At 41.9% G+C, this 20111-nt stretch overlaps 1 protein-coding gene across 11 annotated transcripts in view; it reads right to left on the bottom strand.

Annotated features, from left to right (window-relative positions):
* Positions 1-4380: 4380 nt before the first annotated feature.
* Positions 4381-20111, bottom strand: part of rnf220a (ring finger protein 220a) — a 112684-nt gene continuing 96953 nt past the window's right edge. For 6 of the 11 annotated variants that reach the window (XM_058395261.1, XM_058395264.1, XM_058395266.1 and 3 more), the window contains 8 exons: positions 19951-20077; positions 15077-15173; positions 14885-14971; positions 14709-14764; positions 14447-14546; positions 8786-8894; positions 7896-7970; positions 4381-6206 (listed from right to left, as the gene is read on the bottom strand). In XM_058395261.1, the coding sequence (XP_058251244.1) occupies positions 6135-6206; positions 7896-7970; positions 8786-8894; positions 14447-14546; positions 14709-14764; positions 14885-14971; positions 15077-15173; positions 19951-20077 (723 nt within the window). In that variant the 3' untranslated portion in view covers positions 4381-6134. Of the gene's footprint in view, positions 6207-7895; positions 7971-8785; positions 8895-14446; positions 14547-14708; positions 14765-14884; positions 14975-15076; positions 15174-19950; positions 20078-20111 lie in introns of all 11 variants that reach the window. The other 5 variants (XM_058395260.1, XM_058395262.1, XM_058395263.1 and 2 more) reach the window with 1 other exon arrangement.

Below are 20111 nucleotides of genomic sequence, written 5' to 3'. Positions count from 1 at the left end.
TACAAAAGCAGAAGAAGAGGTCAAGTTCCATTACTATCATCCATGTGAGGCACTAGTCTGGTCAGTTTTGGGGGTCAACAGCATGAATAGCCCCATCCTGGATTGTGTCAACACTTCAGATGATGATGGAGGAGGTGTAAGGGTGTGAGAAACCCTGTTCCTGGGCCACCTTGCTACCCTTAATTCCAATTAATCATTGTTTGAATCTTAGAGCTTATCTGAATATAATTTCCGACTGTGTGCTACTGATTTCTCATCTGCTAATGATCACATCTAGCATGATTTTTCATGTCGCAAAGCTTTCTCTGACTGATTCCATGAACACAACAGTGAGACCAGTGTTCTTCAGTGGCATCTCCAATCACCAGCACTGAAGACATCAGAGCTCCTTGTTTAGGGATGTGGTACAACAGGAGATTCACAGCTTGAATGTGCAGCTGAAAAATCTGCAGCAGTTATATCATAATCAGATAAACATGGAGTAGGAATCTCCAAGGAATGTTACCGTCCTCTTCTCAACTCCAGGCCATGAAGAAAGAAGACTATACTAAAAGTGACACTACTCAGTTTGATATTATTGCATTTAATTTCATTTAATATTTGTTTCATCAAGTTCACTTCCAGAACAAAAAATGACCAATAATTTACTCACCCCCTTGTCATCCAAGATGTTCATGTCTTTCTTTCTTCAGTGTGTCCGTAATCACGTCGGAAGGACACAGATGACATAGGCGGAACTATAGACCCAGTGTCTACTAGTGTGGAGAAGGAGGACCGTGCCGAAGTTGTTGCATGTGGAATGACACAAATGTATATGTACCTTTTTGTTAGTAAAGAGCGTTTGATTTATTTGCACCTCCTTGGTCTTTGCACATCCATTTTGTAAACACTGGGTCTGTAGTTCCGTGTACGTCACACGTGACCTTTCGACGTGATTACATAGTATGTAGTGTCTCGGACATGCTTCCCAGGGCTAGTGCTAAATGAGCTTTTGTGGTTAAAAATGTTTTTATTTTTCTAAGAAAATGACCGATTGTTTTGCTAGATAAGAGCCTTCATCCTGGGCTGGGATGGTTTAGAGCCCGCTGAAGCTGCATTTAAACTGTATTTTGGAAGGTCAAACTCACAGGCACCACTGAAGTCCACTATATCGAGAAAAATCCTGAAAAGTTTTCCTCAAAAAACATCATTTCTTTACGAATGAAGAAAGAAAGACATGAACATCTTGGATGACGAGGGGGTGAGGAAATTATTTGTACATTTTTGTTCTGAAAGTAAACTTGTCCTTTAAGAAGAAGAAAACTACTCATCATGCTACTCCATTAAGGTGGTGATGAAATGATTACTCTCCCCTCATTTCTAAGCTCCCTTAGCTTCGTTAGCTAAAATATTAGCGTCTTAGTTATTTCACAGTTACGTGCTGTCATCACCTGTATAAAAATTCTTCAGCCCCAGCAGACCACAGCACTCTTTCTTCACCTCTCAAAAACATTTCATGCTTGTTGGCTTGAATGGACAATTTGTCTCTTATGGGTTTGGATAAGTTCTTACTGGGATGGATGGTTTCAAATCACACAACAATCCATATCATCTGTAATGGTTTATCTTAAGCCAGTTGTTATTCACCTCATCAATCCTCTGACCGCTAGCAGTATTACAGATCACTCAGGTTTTCACTTTTATGCTAAATGATACAATTGTGTAGTCGGCTGAATTGATACTAGATCACACTGTTATGTCTCTACAGTCAGTTTCTGACTCCTTTTAGTCTTCCCTTAACCATCCAGAACTGAATTTCTGTATAAACAATAAGGTATGTTTTTCCTTCAACAGTGGTTCTACCTGTGCTGGATTTTGGATGTTACATCTATGCTCACGCTTCCCAAACTACACTCAAGTCATTAATATAGTCCCTTTTTTTGATCAATTTAAACTCACCATTATCTTCTATATGAAACAGCTACCTAGCCCTTGTAACCCGCCAAAGGTGGAAGTACACTATATTTGATTTATTTATTACGCGATTTGAAATATTTTACACTTAGCCTTCCATTTTAGCTTCTCCCTTTATAGGAAAATAATCCATTTTGGTAGTAACAGCATACACTTGTTGGGTTTTACTCCTTACTTAATGAAGTATTGATTCAGGTTCACTCTTGTATCCGGAGTGTGATGTGATTGGATGAAGTCAATCAGAGTATAAGAAAAATATAAATCCAAATAGTTGTTTTGGTACTGATAGCGTTTGAGAAAGTGGATATTAATATTTGATCGCTTGTTGAAATGAATAGATTTCAGTTGGGGATTACTGGAAAAGAAGAAAAGACTACTATGCCTTACAAGCGTCTCACAGATAATATCTCATCACTCACAGAGAGGTAGAAATCCAGTGATCATGCACACACACACATGCACACAGACACACACACACAAACACTTGCATAAACACACAATTTTACTACACCTTGTTATTGTTACTGAAGAGCAAAATCCTCCCAGTGCCATTGTGTGATTATAATGTCATTAAGCATTGGTGGATATGAAAGCAATTTAGCAAGGCTGTAATCATGAGATTAGCTACAGAAGGAGGCTTGCAAAACACTGACAGCTTTACCACTCTCGTTCCTCTAGAAATGTTCCATGAAATGCTAGAATACTCAGTAAAAATTCACAATAACGCACAAATCTGTACTGAACAGCAAAATGTTTTACTTACTTGTAGACAAAAGCATACATATTAATGCACAGACTTAAAATGTCATAATGTGTGAAGAAATACATTTCACTATATACTCCAGTGGCTGCAAAACACCATAGAGGTGAGTTTAACTCGCCTTTAAACAGCAAAGCTCCTTTTCTATTAAGCGCCTCAACCGAATCGATCATGCAAAGAGGCTGAGAAGGGAGAGCTTCCTAATTGAATGAGTTGTAGTAGCACTTCAAACTGAGGTGAGGAGAAGGAAGTGGACACTGGAGTCAGAGTGGAAAAGTGGAGTAAGAGCAAGTCAAATTCCCCCATGTAGGTGTAAATTACCATCAGTTCAGATAGCCGGAACGATCGAGGAATTACCCAGTGCACCAGAGGAGGCCTGTCCTATCGATCCACCCATAGAGATGTTTGTAAACTAGCAATAACACCCTCGCACTTTCCCTTCCCCAGCCAGAGAAGACTTTGACCTCCAAAAGCGATTTCTATAGATCAGCTTGCACTCAGCAGGACCTCCTCTTGGATCCAGCGCCTCTCGGGCGTCTGGTAACCCGAGAGCGGACCCACAGCCGCGCTTAATGTACTCTATGGATCTGTCTGGACCACCACACTTTGAGGTCTAGGCTGGTTGGTCGAGAGGTTAGGATGACGCAAGCCTTCCTACATTCACCCACAAGCATGCCTGATACATTAACGCCAGCTGATCCCACTTCGCGCTGGTGTAACCGCTACATCTCCCAATGCTTGCCAGAGAGCATCCACAGGTCAATGCTAACCAAATTGACCTTTTGTCGCTTAGAACATTGGGAGGAAAAGATGGAGAGGATAATAAAGTATTCAGTTGATCTGTCAGAACAGCAGAGGTATTTGTGCTGCAGACAGTTTGCTTAAAGTTGAGCTTGATTTACTGCTGGTCTTATTGTTTCTTTAACACTGTTTGAGAAGTATTAGATTATAGATATAACAGCGGAGGAAGTAAATGAAGAAGTGGACGCTTGGACTTGGATGTCCAAGAATAGAAGCATGGAGAAATGGCTTGCAGGTTAGATATGCTGCACTTTTTTGTTAGTGATATCACACATTTAGTGCCTAGAGTGTGTTTTAAAATCTTCTTGCATCTCGGCAACTATTTATACATATTTAAGTTAGCCCTGGTCAGGGTTGCTGTCAATCATGAACCTGCACAGATGTTCACACACTCATTCTCACCTAGAGACAATTTAGCCTAGCAAAGCCAGGATGTTTTCGTGAATTGAGAAGAAACCTGGACTGCGGAGAACTCCACACTGCTCAGAACTGAACCACGGTCATTGGAGATGTGAAACTGGAACACAACCTGATGTACCACCATGCACTGTCTGGCTAATAAATGATCATTAATTAGAATTAACACCATTTTTAGCACCTTTTTGAAAATCTGAACACAAATGAAACAGATACTTCTAAAAGAACAAGAGTTTGTCCAGGTGCTTGGCTCAGTTTGGGTGAAAACATTAGCAACCAGTAAAACTGGGAAGGAGGCCAGCACAGGACAATTGTTTCAGATGTACAATCATTTAATTACTGTCAAATGAAGTTTACAAACGGGTAAGACACGTACCATTTCCAAGAATTATACAAGGACACAATCAGCTCACACAATTGTCTTGTGCAAATTATTTTTTTTTATCATCATCATCACTGGGACAGAACCTTTTTTTCTCCAAACAAGAAATTTAAAAAGGGCTTATCATCTCTGATTGATAATCTCATACATTTAAACTGATATGGACAGCCTCTTGTCTTCTATGAAGCTTGGCAACTCCAAGTGTTGAAAATTCGAAAACTGGTTTATTTACAGAATTGAAGGAGACAGCCATTAATCTCGCTAATGGTGCAAATAATAATAGAAAATTTAAAAAAAAAAGAAAGAAAGAAAGAAAGAAAAGCAACATTTGACCATTTATTGTGGGACTGGGATCAGCAATTTGCTTTCTTTTCTTGAATCCTTTTTCCACCCCTTGTTTACATCAATACAGAAAAGAAAAGTCACAATATATAGTTGTACAAATACAAAAGTACACCATCTCACTCCTGGAGAGAGCGGAGGCACCAAGCCATCTTCCAATCATCCAATCCTATCTGATCCTTCTTGTAGGAAGAAAGGAAAAGCATCGTTGTCTTCCATTAGAGGGCTGAATATGACTGAACCTGTTTTATAACCCATCTTGGAAAGGAAGAACAGAATCACACCCTTTCGCAGATATCTGCTTGCAGCAAACTTACGCCAAATGACAATGATCAAAGTTGTTTAATCCTCAATTTCCGTTGTCACTTGAAAGGATCATCAGGGTGGTTAACAGTTTAAAATCAGTCTTTCCGATATTTAAAAAAAGAAAAAGAGAAAGAAAAAATAAAGATGAGCTCGCTTGCTTTAGATTTGAATCTACAGTATATACCGTATATCAGAGTTGGAAAAACAAAAATGTACAGCCTAAACCTTTAAAGCCTAGTTTGAGTACTTCATTATTAATATTATTAAATTTCTTCCTGTACAATGAAATACAACTTCAACCTCAAGACAACAACATCCGTTTAAAAATACAGAGGGATTTCTTTTTCCACAAAGATTGAAACATCAGCCCCTCCCTCACCCACCCACCCGACCCCCGGCCCCAACTAAAACTGCAATATATACTTGTGTGTCATTTTTTTTTGAGTGTGTGCGCATGTTATGCATGTGTATACAAGTGTGTTCTCTATGTCATTTACTCACAACACCGTAAACATACAAGACTATAATACATGTGCTTGCACTGATTCATTGAATTTGGTTGACATCACTAGAACACCACAAAAGAAGTGAAAATTGGGGGGGGGTTGTTGGCAGAGTGGGAGAAAAAACACAATGACAGTTTGAAGAAAAGGATGGAAGGGACAGAAGGGTGAAGGCTAAACTATCATCAGTTTCTTTCGTTTTGTTTTTTTGTTGATGTTTTTTTTTTTTGTTTTTTTTGTCCCTGCCGGGATGGAGGGGCTGAAGCTCCCAGCTGAAGACAAGCTCAGTGACCTTGCTGAGAGAGATCCCACCAACATGCACACACAGACACACACGAACACACACTCCATCGTAGCAGACAGAGGGTGTGTGTCAAAGCGAAGCGGGGAAGCGGGCGGCAGCGTTATGGACCTGCACCGTAACATGGAGCACCACAAGGGGGCAGAGTCAGAGGCTGGGCAAGAAGTGGGAGGAGCTTCTCACTCACAGGGAAATACTGAGTCTATACATAGTCCTTACAAGTCCCTGTGCAGTTTGCTGCTACATCAGAAGCTCCTTGTTAATATCGGCACAAGACTCTCAGTCTGGAAGAGGAAACTTAAATCCACCGGAACAGAATAGACAAAAAAGGAAAAAGGGGGAAGAATCTGGACACTGATGGTGACTTGTTCACAAGTACACGCGTCGGAGGTCTCCTGGTGATGTGATCGTGTTGCACTGTGGACACAGTTTCTTATTTCCCTGTTAAAGAGAAAAAAGTAGAGAAAACGGTCAGTTGTTTGTCTAAATGAGACGGCTGAATAAATATTAAATGGTATAATGATGTGAAGGTTGAAGAAATGGAGAGGAAATCCAGACTTTCTTTACAATATAAGAAGCCCTCCTAAAAGACAACCCATGTTGCTACAAAGTGCACATACACTCATGTCACCAAGCACTCTGAATCTCACCCATTACACATCAGGCAGTAAAGGAAACACAGCAGGGGGATATCACCTACTTCAGTTAAGCATTCCCAGCCCTCCCCCCGCCCCCCAAAAAAAACCCTACAACACACAAAGTCTCCAGCACTAATAAAGACTGCATGAGTCAAGTTTAAACAACACACAGACACACAGTCAGTATGCCTTATGAAGACCAGCCGAGGTAAAGTGCTAGATTGCCACAGACGAAACATGAGACAGCCTAGTGTTGTTTTGTGCCATCATTTTACAAAACCGGGAACAGGCGAGGGAGACGGATGTGCACACACTAGCGTAAGAGTGAGGAATTTCTATAATCTCTACACCACTACTTCTAGCATCCATACAAAGACTTCACACATCTGTGTCACAGCCAGAGGTTTAACATTTCTGCAGTGGACAGACAAGATCAGATGAGAAGAAGCTGCGCAGAGTTCTAGCCCAGGCGAGAGAACACACTGCTGTGAGCAAACACAGGTGTCTGGAAGCAGTGCATGCCATCTCACGAGCGTCACGCTCCCGATGACTTTCAAGTGTGTAAAAAGGACCTACTTCTCTGTGTATGGCAAAAACATCCATACTCTATCCAACACCTCACCTGGTTTCTTCGTCTTTCAACTAAAAATGCAGTTTTGTACTTTCCACCAAAAGCGCTGGCACTCGTTCCACTTTATATAGTCCAATTATGGAGTGCTGTCATCAGCTGTTACAAAGCCAGGGTACTTGTACTCCAACCACAGCAACAGCGCCACAGTCAAAGACCTCCTTCTTGATAGCAGTTCCAGTATAAACCTGATTCGTCCACATCCCCCAGAACCACAGGGTACTGCATGTTTAATTTGGTTCCTTTGTTCTAGCTAGGCAGGGGTTACCTGTATTTAACGAGTGTGTGTGTGAGGCGTGGGCTCCTCGGTTAGCCCTGTCTGTAACCAAATTATACACATTTACTTTGATCGAGACGCAAGGAGCCCCAGCGTGCTGCCTTTTATTGCAGCCTTAAGGCAGCGGTTTTAATGCCTGCATTAGTAACAAGCCTCTGTGGCAGAGTGGGCTCACCGCGCACACACTTCTCTGATCCCTCACTCTTTGCCTTCATCAGTGTGGTGGACACAGAGGGCCTTGTGAGGAAAGCAGGCAGGAGAAAGGGCTGATTTAATACAATGTGTATTGGAAAAAAGGCTGTGGCTGGGAAGCATTTATTAATTGCTTCCTGGTGTAGCAGTGGAACACGCTGATGGACTCATGAGGGGAGCTGCTGAAAGCACTGGAGAGATGTGTGTGCATGTGTGTGTGTGTACAAATTAATGAGTTCCATCAATCAGACAACCAGCAACATTATTCAGTGACTGTTCACTATTCATTTTCTTAATCTGAAAGTGGAACCAAAGGCAATGGAAGGGTCTAGGTTACAGCTATGATGTGTGCTACTGGGTAACAAGAAGTGTATTACAAGGCTAGAGATTCTCACCAGAGTCCTAAGCCAGCATTCTTCACAGTGGACATGCCAACACTGGATGGAGGTGAGGGGCGCTGTGTAGGAATCCTGCAAAAAAAAAAAAAAAAAAAAAGATCCTGTAAAATCTATTTTTATTTATACTAATTGAAAACATTAGTATCTACAGAGAAACAATTCTAGTACTCTGGTACTCTAAAAAGCACATGTGCCACCCAAAGACACAGAATCAAGCAGCAATTCAGGGTCTGGACAGACAATTATCAGAAAGGCTCTTTAAACACATGTTTATTCCATATTAGTAAACCGCACCCCATAATTACTTGAACAGTGATCAAAGAGGTGGAACAAGCAGGGAGGTCTGTTTTAGTCGACTTGAGCAGCAGGTGGCAGTAGACCTCCACTGATAACCACCACTGAGAGTCATTAAGAATACAAGAATCCAGCTGGAGGACTGAAGACTTGTAAAGCGTGAATGAAAATGCATAATTGCTCCAGCTTATTCAGAACAATGCGTGATGGGCAGAGATGATGGCAAATCATGTCAGTACCACTCAAGTGCTTAAGACCCATCAATATGTACTCTGTCCTGATGGTTTGGAGAAGCACCATCTTCGCAAGCGTACAGGAAAGAATAAAAATGGATATACATGTGGACAGAAAAGACGAAAAACACTCAGCAGAGTGCCACAGAGTATGATCTATTTTACCAGGCTCTGCAGCAAACCTTTGAGGCTACAAATCTTTATCTTGCCAATATATCTGTAAACATGACTTTTACGGAGTCAATGGAGCTTTAAGAACTATGATCGGGAAATACAGTCTCTATCAGTGTGCTTTCATGCCTCTCTCACTTTGGCATAGATGCTTTGCCATGTGATGTCTAACATGCAGCGTGTTCATACCATGCAAATCAGACACTTGTATCTGTCTCCTCTAAGGATCTGCTTCTCCAGTTCTCGGATGCGAGCCTTCAGAGCTTCCAGTGTGGTGCCTGTGGAATCCTCTGTGATTCTGTGGAGAGAAAAAACACAAAGCTTGCGGTCAATCCAGCTGCCAAACTAAACACATGTAAGACTATCCAATACTGAGCAAACTTTAAAGCCATGAAATCTAGGAAATACACTTCAAAACTTAAAGCAAAAAAAATGTTTTAATGTATTTTAATTTTCTAAATATGTCCATTTTGCAGATTTTCCAGAATTTCCTTAAATCATGTCTGTATCAGTTGTCACTGTATGATCACATGGTTATGTAGAGTCTTAATCCACTAACACCCCTCCTCCATCTCAACCCTAACTACTCATGAATGCCCATGGGCTGGTGAATGTACATTTAACACTGTCCGTAGCATATGAACTCGCAATAACTAAATCGATATGGGTGCCATTGATTGGGCGACGCCTTGCTTGGTGGGATGTTTATGGTGATCCGCTCATTTTCCAGCCAGATGGAGCGCTGATCTACGGTATCGATCACTCTGGCGTTCTCCCCGGCACTCTCCCTCCGATTAGTGCCTGTTCCGTTCTGCCGCTTTTCCAATAGCGCCATTTATTACGTGTCTGCTTCAGCCCTCAGTGAGGACTTGTCCACCTTCCACACAAACAAGGTATACAAGATGTAAATCAGGTGAGGGGCAGTAAGAGCGGAAAGAACAATTATGGCCTGCAGCTCTTCACATGGCTAAATGGAAAGAGTGATGCTTATGCAGGTGGAAGGAATCATCGGGTTCCTCAACACCACTTGAGACTGGGTTTCAACCAAATCAACAAAAAAAAAATGCAAAAATAAAATGTCTGTTTGTGGAAGTGGCCAGTATGCCATGGTTAACATCTGCTTGCCAAATGTTTTAAGGTGACAGTGATATAAACAGCTTAACAATAATCTCTCAACTAGAATCGATTCCTTAATGAGGCTTTCTGGGTTAATTGTTTGAAAACCAAAGTGATCGTTACACCAGTGTGTACCATGTAAGATAAATAAAGATACAACAACAAACATCCCACTATGACCCATAATATGATGAAGATAACTACCTACAGCACAATCCTGAAAACAGCACTGCATCCTTGTCAGCAAGAAAAACTCCTGTAAGTCCTGTAACTTTTAACAAAATGTATTTAACAAATACATCAGCTGTGTGATCAATAGTTGTGATCAATAGATCAGTCAGGTTTGTGGATTCATAAAAGGTTAAATGGTTATATTTAACTATCTATCTAACAGTCAGTCATATTTAGTGGCTACTTAAGCAAATCACTCAGCTTGCTCTTTTAAAAACAATATCTTTCTGGGGAGGTTGTAAAATGTTCATTGTATTAACACATGCCTAGATCAGTCTCAACAATCACTAGGGCTGTATGAAGACCTTGAGCAAGGAGAGCCAGCTGTACATCTGGCAGGCCGGACAGACCGGCGGTCAGCTACTCACTAACCTACAATCAGCACAGGGACCATAAAGCTTTAAAATCTCCTCTTACTGGTGGGCAGCTTGTAAAAAAGCATTTAGCCTTGATTAGCGTGCTTGCTTATAAAGCAGATAGAGGACTGTGTATGAGCCGCACTCCATGCCCACTGTTTTCCTTAACAGCTTTGTAAATCGCTGCGGCTGTGCAGAACTTTTTCCCCCCAATAAAGTACAACCCCTCTCACACGGGGCCACAACACCATGAATATTCATTTAGATGAGATTTATAGAAAACCACATTTTAAAAGTTATTTAATTCCTCTGGGCAATAAAAGGTTTTAATCCTTCTTTATGTGCAGAGAGGTGGAGCAGATGGAGCAGTGAGCACAACTTTAGTCTAAGTGCAGACGAAAACCCGAAAAACGGGTCAGGATGAGCTCACTCATAGAGGCAGGAAAAAGTGCCCCCTGCAGGTAAGCAAAATGTAAGAGGGGGTCTGAACGGTGACATTAAACAGGCACTTACCAGACAATACACTTAACACAGACCTACGAGATTTATTCCACAGTGGTGTACAAGAGTATAACCATCATGTTCATGTCTTGGGGAATAAGAGGTAAACTCAATCTACAGGAAGCAATTGTACCTTTAGAACTTGCAATAAAGGAAATGTAATATTCACATATGATTGAAGTCATTTATACATCTGTTCATGTTCAGGTACTGTTTTATCCTGTGGGGTTGGGGTCACTAGGGATCCAGGACCTATACCAGGAAGCACTGAGAGCGAGACATGCCTCGGTTTATCTCATGGCAACGTGCATGTCTGATCAAAATGTATTCAAATGTACTTCAAAATTAGACCAAATGAAAAAGGACATGATAGAATTTAGATTATGTCCATAATTGGAATTACCTTTACAATAGTAGAGCAATTATGTACAGAGACTGGTCAACTCTATATAGTTCTGAATGCTAGCCCTCAGAAGTGCTTGAACTGTGAACAGACTAAAATTGACTTCTAAAGCCTGGACTGTTCGTTCACTAAAACGGTTGAACACTTTACAGGGTACTTGATTTAAAACAGATCCACTGATGCCAACACCTTACAACTGGGAAATGGTGCTAACCTTCTGAAGGCTTTGGAAGCCTGAAAGAAGAATACGGTTGCATTTAATGCAGTAGCAGGCCAGTTGTATAAATCTGAGACACTGCAGGCACAGAATTCATCACATATCCCTGTCTGACCCGTAATCATCACACACACACACACACACACTACACAATCCCACCATGTAAAACCAGGCACACTTCTTCTCTCCCTCTCGTAACCATTCACATGAATCACTATAACTAAACTCGACAAATCTCATTTTCATTGCAGATTGAAAAGCATGCATCTCACAAACAGTGTAGGGAGGGGAATTGTTTTTTTTTTTGCGTTCTCTGCTGGAGTGGAATCATTCAGCTCCTTGTCTGGCATCTTTAAAGTGCACTCAGATTAAGGCCCTTCACTTTAGGAAATTGGAAATAACATCATTGCATGGCTTTGCCCATATGTTTGAATTCGGGGCTTGAGGCCAGCTCTTAGGATGTGGAGAATTTCGTAACAAAGCAAGAAAAGTTTTCGGAAACGCGTTCTCTATCCTTTCATCTTTAATCAAGGCAATGTTTCGTATAAATCTCAATCTAGGAATAATCGCTTCTATTACTCTAGGAAATACATCACAAACCCAAAAACACCAATTACAGCCATGCTAAAGTAAAAGCAAAAGCATCCCCTGATCTTTCTGCTGAACACCCCCCTTCTTATGACCTCTCAGTGCTTGATTAATGACATCATCATCACAGAGTTGTGTGTGCTGCGCCTTCCATAATGTGATATGGTATAACAGCTGGTGCACCAAGACTGAGGAAGCACCGTGTAGAGATGCTCACTGTCACAGAGATAGATAGATGGGGACAAGGCGCAGCCATAAAGAAATATTGTGGGAGATATTAAATAAACACGTGTGTGTGTGTCTGGAGCTATGCGCTAAACTAATAGAGAAAGGTTACTGGAGGAGGGCTGCTCTCTGCTTCCTCCTCTGCCTTAACTTCAAACAGCTGCAGTGATTCATACTCAAGCAGGATAAAACACTTAATGCTCCCCCCAAACACACACGCTCGGTCTAGCTTAAACGTCTGGCTGTTGTGTGTGCGAAAGAGAGCAAAAGGGTCTCGGTGGAGAAAGTGATGAATCAATCTAAGCTGTCACGCTTCTGCTGCACCACTTAGGAACAGTGTTCTGTCCATCTTCATCCTCCCACTCACATACGCACACTCACTCACTCTCGTCCTCTCTCTCTCTCTCTCCCACATACAACTGGAGAACAGTGATCTCAACCATGCTCACTAACACATTCATGTCCACAGATAGTGTCTGTCATATTGAACATGCATAATATACAATTTCCCTCCAAAATGCAAAGCTTCAACAGCTCTTCCCAAATGGCAAACATAGTTAAACGTGCATTCTGCAACTGTCACGGAAGATGTGCATCAGATAAAAACATTCTCTCTCCACACACACACACACACACACACGAGGGAAGGACGTGCTTCCAGCGCGCTGATGGGAGAAATCAATTGTGCTGGCTTTGCTCTGCCTATTCACCAGTTCTCAGCTCTGATATTTAATATGGGGCTCAGAGATGGGCAGCCACGCACGGCAGATTGATTCAGCCGTACTGGACAGCTCTCCCATGAGAAGAGCAGTCGGAACGAGAAAGCAAAAGAGTGGGGGGAGAGTACGAACAAAATAATGAAAGGAAAGAAGAGTACGAGTGTAAGGAAGGAAAAATTATGTGTATAAGGATAGCTCAGCAATCTAATTTATGACTCTACAAGGACCGGACTTCTCTCTTAGAGCTACAAAGTGGAGGAAATTGCAGTTGCAGTTATGGATAAGATGCAAATAAGTGTGAAACTTACAAATATGTTCTTGGTATGAAAATGACCAAACACTCCATATGTGCTGTAATGGGTTTATTACTATTGTAATATTAATGTATTGTAAGTTGTGCAACCATAACATGGTTGTAGATTACGATTTTAACAGACATATGATTTTACATTTTGACGCACTGCACAGAGATGGTAAGAAGTGGTCAGGTACAGAGAAGATATGAAGATATATATAGAGATATATATATATATATATATATATATATATATATATATATATATATATACATATACATACATACATACACACACACACACACATACATACATATACACACAGGTTTTAAGAATGTAAAAAAATAGGGACAAGAAGAAACAAATATACACACTACATCTCATATACACAGACACACACAGTTGTGCTCTGACCCCAATTACCCATGCAGACAGGGTGGCGCTCTCAGCCACTAGCAGAGGGAAATTGTTTTGCGGGCGCACTTGTCAAGGAATATGGATGAGGACATGGAGATGAGGGAATTAAAGGGGCTGGCCTTTTCACACGAGCCAGGTTATTCAAATTCATCTTCAGCTCTGGGCAGCTTTCTAGCCCACCTAGGCCCTGTCGCAATCTCTCTAAGGCATGGGAATCTGTGGCTAATGTCCAATCCAAACTCAAGTCCCTACTCACTTCAATTATTCTCTACCTTGCCACACTTTTAAAATTCAGGACCACAAGCTGGGAAGGTACTGTATGTAAAGTGCTGTAAAACTCACTAAACATCAGCAGCAATCTGAAATCAGTCAGGAAATTGTTAAATTGCTGCATGTTTCTCCAAACTTTTCTATAAACTGAGCTCACTGAATCTCTCCCTCTTTTTTCTAGACAAGCTCATTTTTAGCCTCCTCCTCCACCGCTACCTCATGCCCCCTACAACTAATAACAGCTGTTGTATAAGCACTGGAAAACTGTTGCATTAGCATTCCCAGGGTATCTTGGTAGTAGGGACAACCCAGGATCAATAGCAAGAACTCCTCCCTGTGATCAAGACTGCACTAGAGAGATGAGCACATAAAATGCATCATTTATGACCCATCACCTCTAACACAAACTCATCTCACCCCAAGCTACAACAGCTACTGTCAGGCCTCAAAGGGACAGGACTGTCCATGCTTGTGTGTGTGTGTGTGTATTTGTACTTAAGGCCACACTTACTTCTCAATCTCACTGTTTTTGCAGGTCCTGGGCACAGTGGACGTCGATGCGGAGCTGGCCTCCTGCTTGCTGCTCTCACCGTTGCTGGTGGACGGCATTTCTGCAGACAAACACATAATGAGTTAAACTGAGGAAGAAACTTGTGCATGCTCATGATGACATGTCATATACAAGAGCATCTCTTGTTTGTTATGCACCATGGGTCCGATCCATATCAAAGGCACACTTCATAAACAAGTACCACAATCACAGTGATACTCACCATCGCTAGCCCACTTGGAGAACTCCGGCGTTATCCTGTTGGACGGCATGCCTCCACTGTTAATGGAACAAAGACATTTAAAATCATTCAAATCACTGAGATTAGCACAGGAAGAGCTTACAAGATGACCAACATGCAGTAGACAGAGACAATGGCCAAAGACAGAGAGCACATACTTTAAGACGGCTCCACGGAGTGCCTCACGTTCTTTGGTCTCCCCTTGGTCCTCTCCGGAACAGGGAATGATATCTGCTTCAGTGTATCTGCAAATGCTAGGTTAAGGAAATCAGCCCACGACTGTTCAGCTCCATCGTTACACACCCAATTCTGTGAATGCCCTTGAGTTGAGTGAGGTTTAGGAAGGATACTGTGCTTTGCCGTACTCCAGTGTGTCGTCTCCGTCCACGTCCAGGTCGGCATCGCTGTCATGGCTCTCTTTTGTACTGCACATGGCGAAGCCTGTACCTGTTACAAACACAGACATGTTTTGTTTCAATTGTGAATCATTCTCCATTTTTAATGTTAACATCTTTCTTTTGGCATAAAGAAGATATGTTGAAGATATAAAGTTGATATTAAGGTCCCACACAGATGCAACACCAGAAACATCTGTTTAAATGCAAAAATGTGCTATTTCGGGCAGCTACCAAACAAAATTCAGTAACTGGCAGAAAGTTATTTGTCTGGGAATTCACTTGCAAGGTTAAATTATACATCATGTTCTTGGATGGCTGTGCACTAAGCAGGATTTGAAAAAGTAATCTCTTGATTTTGGAGTACAATGTTAGTTTTGCCTCCAGGCAATCTGCTTTTTAATTTTTTTTTCTGTGAGCTGCATGTTTTTGATGTCCCTTCACAGATGTGTTACAAATATTAGGATCATATTTATATTGCTGTTTTCAGTTGGCGATCGTATCAGTAAAACCTTGTTTGCCGTGTTTTTGTTCACATGATGTTAAACCAGCCAGTATTGTCTGACTTTGTAATATTAAGCTCCTTAAACATTATTTGACTCCGTGTATCATTTCTTAAATTTCTTTTTTTTTTTTTAAAGTATTAAAAAATTCAAAATCATCTCTAACTCAGTGCATTATATAATATCTAAACATGGAAGCCCTGCCATATAGCTTCTAACCTACAGTGAGTCCATGTCCACTTTTTCAGTCCAGTCTCATTATAGTGGCCAGAGCTATATCAATTAAAAGCCCCAGCAGCAACTGATTGAAGGTGACAGGGCTGTGGCTCCACTCTCCAGTGTCCCAGCTGGAGTGAGGCACCCGTCACACACAGAAGTCTGGTGCAGTGGAGCGCAGCACCTGACTGGCACCTCTATAAACCTGGTGATGAGCGCACACACAAACTCTAGCCGCCGCCTTCAGCTCCAGTTAGGATAGGGGAAGCTCCCAGAACATCCTGACAGGTTCAAAGGTGCTGTGCTTTGTGTGTGTGTGCTTGTGTGTGTTGAGTGTGCGAGTGAAAAAAAAAAGGGGACTGCTGCCTCCTCTCATCCCACTGAGTGATGCTGGAGTGATCTCCATTCTGCGGTGCTGGAGAATGAAAGTAAGGAGCGGCAGGAGTAGAGCGCACGCCCCCTCCCTCTACAGCTCTCTAAAGGGAGCCCGATGGGACAGAGAGGGGATAAAACGTGCTGCAAGCGCTCCCTATTTTTTTTTCTTTAACAACATGGTGACGGTTTTTAGCGATCAAATAAAATGAAGCTTTTAAATTTTATTTGGTCCCCATGGCTGTGCTAGCATATGTGAACATTACCTTAGATGAATAAATCTCCCTATTCCAAACCCATTGCTTGGAGGGGACCAAACAACTTGTAAGAAACCTTCTCTCCTTCTGCATCTGAAACTGTGACATGCTCTATTGTGTACTGCTCCACCCTCCCACCCACAATAACCTGCAAATGACGCTGAACCGTTAATACACTGAAGATGTGGGAACAAGAACAAGCGAAAAGGGGAAAACAGACAAATAAATAGATTGTCCTGACCACTAATGGTAGAGAGGCCTGCAGAAGATGTAGCAGGCCATAAGGAGCCAAAAAAAAATCTTTGTTAATCCAATCAATTGATTAAACTGTGGATCCGACATGGTTGTTACTAATACACGGATCAGGCCATGGTGTAGAAGCACTACAGATCCAGTGGACACTATGCAGCAAGAGCCAGTTTGAGAACAAGTGTCTTTAGTATTTTTGCTTCACTATAACCTGGAATGACCACACAAAGTTTTTAAAGACATTTTCAGCCTGTACACACCCTGATAAGGAATGGTGCAAATGCAAGCACATGTAACTAGGTGTGTTTGCAAATGCAAGATTTTCAAGGCAATACTACTATCTGTGTCAGGCAAGTCAATACAGATCCAATACCTGCATGCTCACAATGACCAGGACACTCTGTAAGCTTCTACTGCAAGGTTATGATGAGAGTTTATCTGTGAGAGTTAAATTACATTTTTTTTTTGAGTGAACAAAATACATTAGGAAATTGCTTTTTTTTTTTTATGGTGACTCTTGGTACAAAAAACACCCCATCTACGCTCCCATATTAAAAATAATAATAATAATAAAACTTGCCAATAAACACCAACAGTATTTCCACATAAAGCAGAAAGATGTTAGGCACAATATGTTCCAAAGACGTATAAAATCCATCCATAACATAAAGATAAGTCAAATAAACAAAAAGTGGTGGAACGTTTTGTGTTTTTTAAAAAATGTAGATTCTAGTTTTTCTGAACCCTTTCTATAGACCGACCAACATTTCTGGCTCAAACACTCAATGAATTTCCTCTCAGGTGCACGTTTACAAATCTTGGATGTGCATTAAAAGCATGCCAATGCAAACACTACACACAAGTCTGCATGAGCAGTGCAGGCCTCTGTACCTGAGAGGTGTTGGAAGAGTCGCTGGCTTGCTACTAACTGGACCTGGCAGGCAATCTAATCTGTGCTGAAAAGGTCAGTGGCGCTCTAACTGCCTTTCAGCCGCATTATGCACGCTGCCGCACCGCCCACCCCCACCACAATCCCCTCCACCCCCCCCAGGGACAGAATTTTCCTCCCACCCAGTCAACACACACCCAATCAATAAAACAGCTCATCCACACATAACATGTAGCTTTACTGGTTAACGCAGTCCACTACTAGCATAGAGGTACGTCAAATAAGCTCTGGAGCGCCACGATAAACACAGATGCAAGACAAAGCTCAAATGTCAGTGGCTTAGCATCATGAGTGGCACCTGTAAAATGCATAATACATGCTCCTTCTCTGTTGTAGCTCTACTCAAATGAATATTACATGCTATTCTACATATGTCATAGCTGACATTCCATGCTAATCTACATATGCCTCTGCAGGAGATGACAAAAAAAGGACTAAAAGAAACAACTAAAAATAACACAGCCTTGCACAACCCCTCTCTGTTTGGAGCAGAGGTCAAAGTTCACGTAATCAGAATGGCATTTAGCATGTCCCACTAGAAAAAGGGAAGGGGGAGTACAAAGCCTATCTTTAAAGAAATAATTTACAAAGGCTTAAATCGTCCCATGTGCTTTGCACTAAACCTCTATCTCCCTCAGCACATCTATCCCTCCGTCCTCTGTGACTGCCGTCTCTATCTGTTCATCTGCCTTACAGCTCTCCTAAGCCTGGGACACAGGAGGCCTGGAGCTCCAGCGCCCAAAACTGATCCGCTTCGATTTCTCTCCTCCCTTTCACCTTTTGTTCAGTTGAAAGTGCTTCCCCTTGGCTTTCTTCCTGAACCTTCAGAGAGATAGAGACATTGGAGCTGGAGGTTCAGAGCTGAGAGGCCTCTTATCCCATTGATGGCTCTCTTCATACCCCTCTATCTGCTTTCTCTCCTCCCCATTTTCCTCTCCCTGTCCTCTCTGGAGGGCTGGAGGGATTCCGCCACTTGGGTTTGCTGGCCGCATGAGGACTTTAGCTCAGGGCTTTCAAGGTAAATACAGGGGACTTTCAAGTGTTCTGGAGGCCAGTGAGCTCTCCCTCTCTCTCTCTCTCTCTCTGCATGGCTCCAGCTCTCTATCGCTGTCATTTCAAAGGCTGAAAATCTTCAGCACAGAGCCTGAGCTGGTCACATTCCCAATTGATTCGGCCACACTGGCTGTCTAGCTGGGACTAAGAGGAGATGCTAAGCTGTTTTCCCATCTATCCACACTCACAGCTTTGTTATTCAGTTCCTTCCACTTGCGATCGAAGCATCTTGCCTCTGTTAAGAGCACTGAAGTTTACAAAAGGCCCCTGAGGAGAAGGAGAGGCTCTTCACCAAGTGTGTCCATGAGGATAAAGCAGTATTGGGGTTTAGATGCTGAGGTAAACAAAGCACAATCCATGCACCGTAACTAAGCTGTGCATGTTTTAAAAGCGTAACTTGAAGCACTGAACACAGAGTTGGCTTTTAAACTACTTCAACACTATACTGAACACCACTACAACAAACTACCTCTTAAGAGACAAGAGGATAAGAGGAGTGCACTACTCTTGACTTAGAAACTCATCAAGAGTGGTGAATTTTTTATGAACTAAGCTGGATTCTTTAAAAACTTTCTAAGACTTAAAGTGTAGACTCTGAGTATGCAGTAAAGCGTTTGTATGTGTGTGTGTGTGTGTGTGGCTCCTTTTCCCAGGTGAGCAGAGGTAGGCTGGGAGCTATAATTGCATGACTACACAATGTTGGACTGCAGGTCACCGCCCCATTTTTCTCCCACAGTGCTGTGTGGGTCAATTGCACATCTGAACGTGTTTTCTAACGGCTCTTTACCAAACTTAACAGACCTTGCCACAGCCAACTGTCTGGACCAATGCTTCAAAACAACAATGATGTCCTATTGAGCATGGCAATATTTTTGAATTTTGAAGCAATACAATTTCAAAATATATTTTAACAAATTATCTTCATCATAAACCATGTTCAAAATATACATTTGAGTATAAATAAGCACAAGACTTTTTAATGCTCATTCGAGATACTGGGATGGCATTTTGTTAGTATTTGAAAATTAGTCCAAGTAATTTTTTAAATCAACAAATTTGTCCTGTTGTGACAGCAAGGTGATCTGATGATCATGTGCAAAACACAAATTTAGTGAGCTAGTCAAGCTTTAACGGACCTCAACTTACACTGATGTAAAGTCACAATGTTCAATACTCCTTGCATAGATATTTTTCTTGTAAATGTTCAGCGGCTAAACCCTCAGTGCTCACCTCTGAAGCCTCCCTCCAGCAGGGAGGTCGCTCGGATCCTCTTCTGGCCGCACCACTCGTACTCTTCAAAGCGGGTGCCGTTCTCGCCTTCCATATCGGCCTGGTCATCCTCCATGCCGCCCTCCCTCTGAGAAAACAAAGCCATGAGAAATTGTGCATAT

This window comes from Hemibagrus wyckioides, linkage group LG07 (genome assembly GCF_019097595.1).
Source record: "Hemibagrus wyckioides isolate EC202008001 linkage group LG07, SWU_Hwy_1.0, whole genome shotgun sequence".
NCBI lineage: Eukaryota > Metazoa > Chordata > Actinopteri > Siluriformes > Bagridae > Hemibagrus > Hemibagrus wyckioides.
The sequence above is the reverse complement of the archived record's forward strand: the minus strand, read 5'-3'. Positions and strand labels throughout refer to the sequence as shown.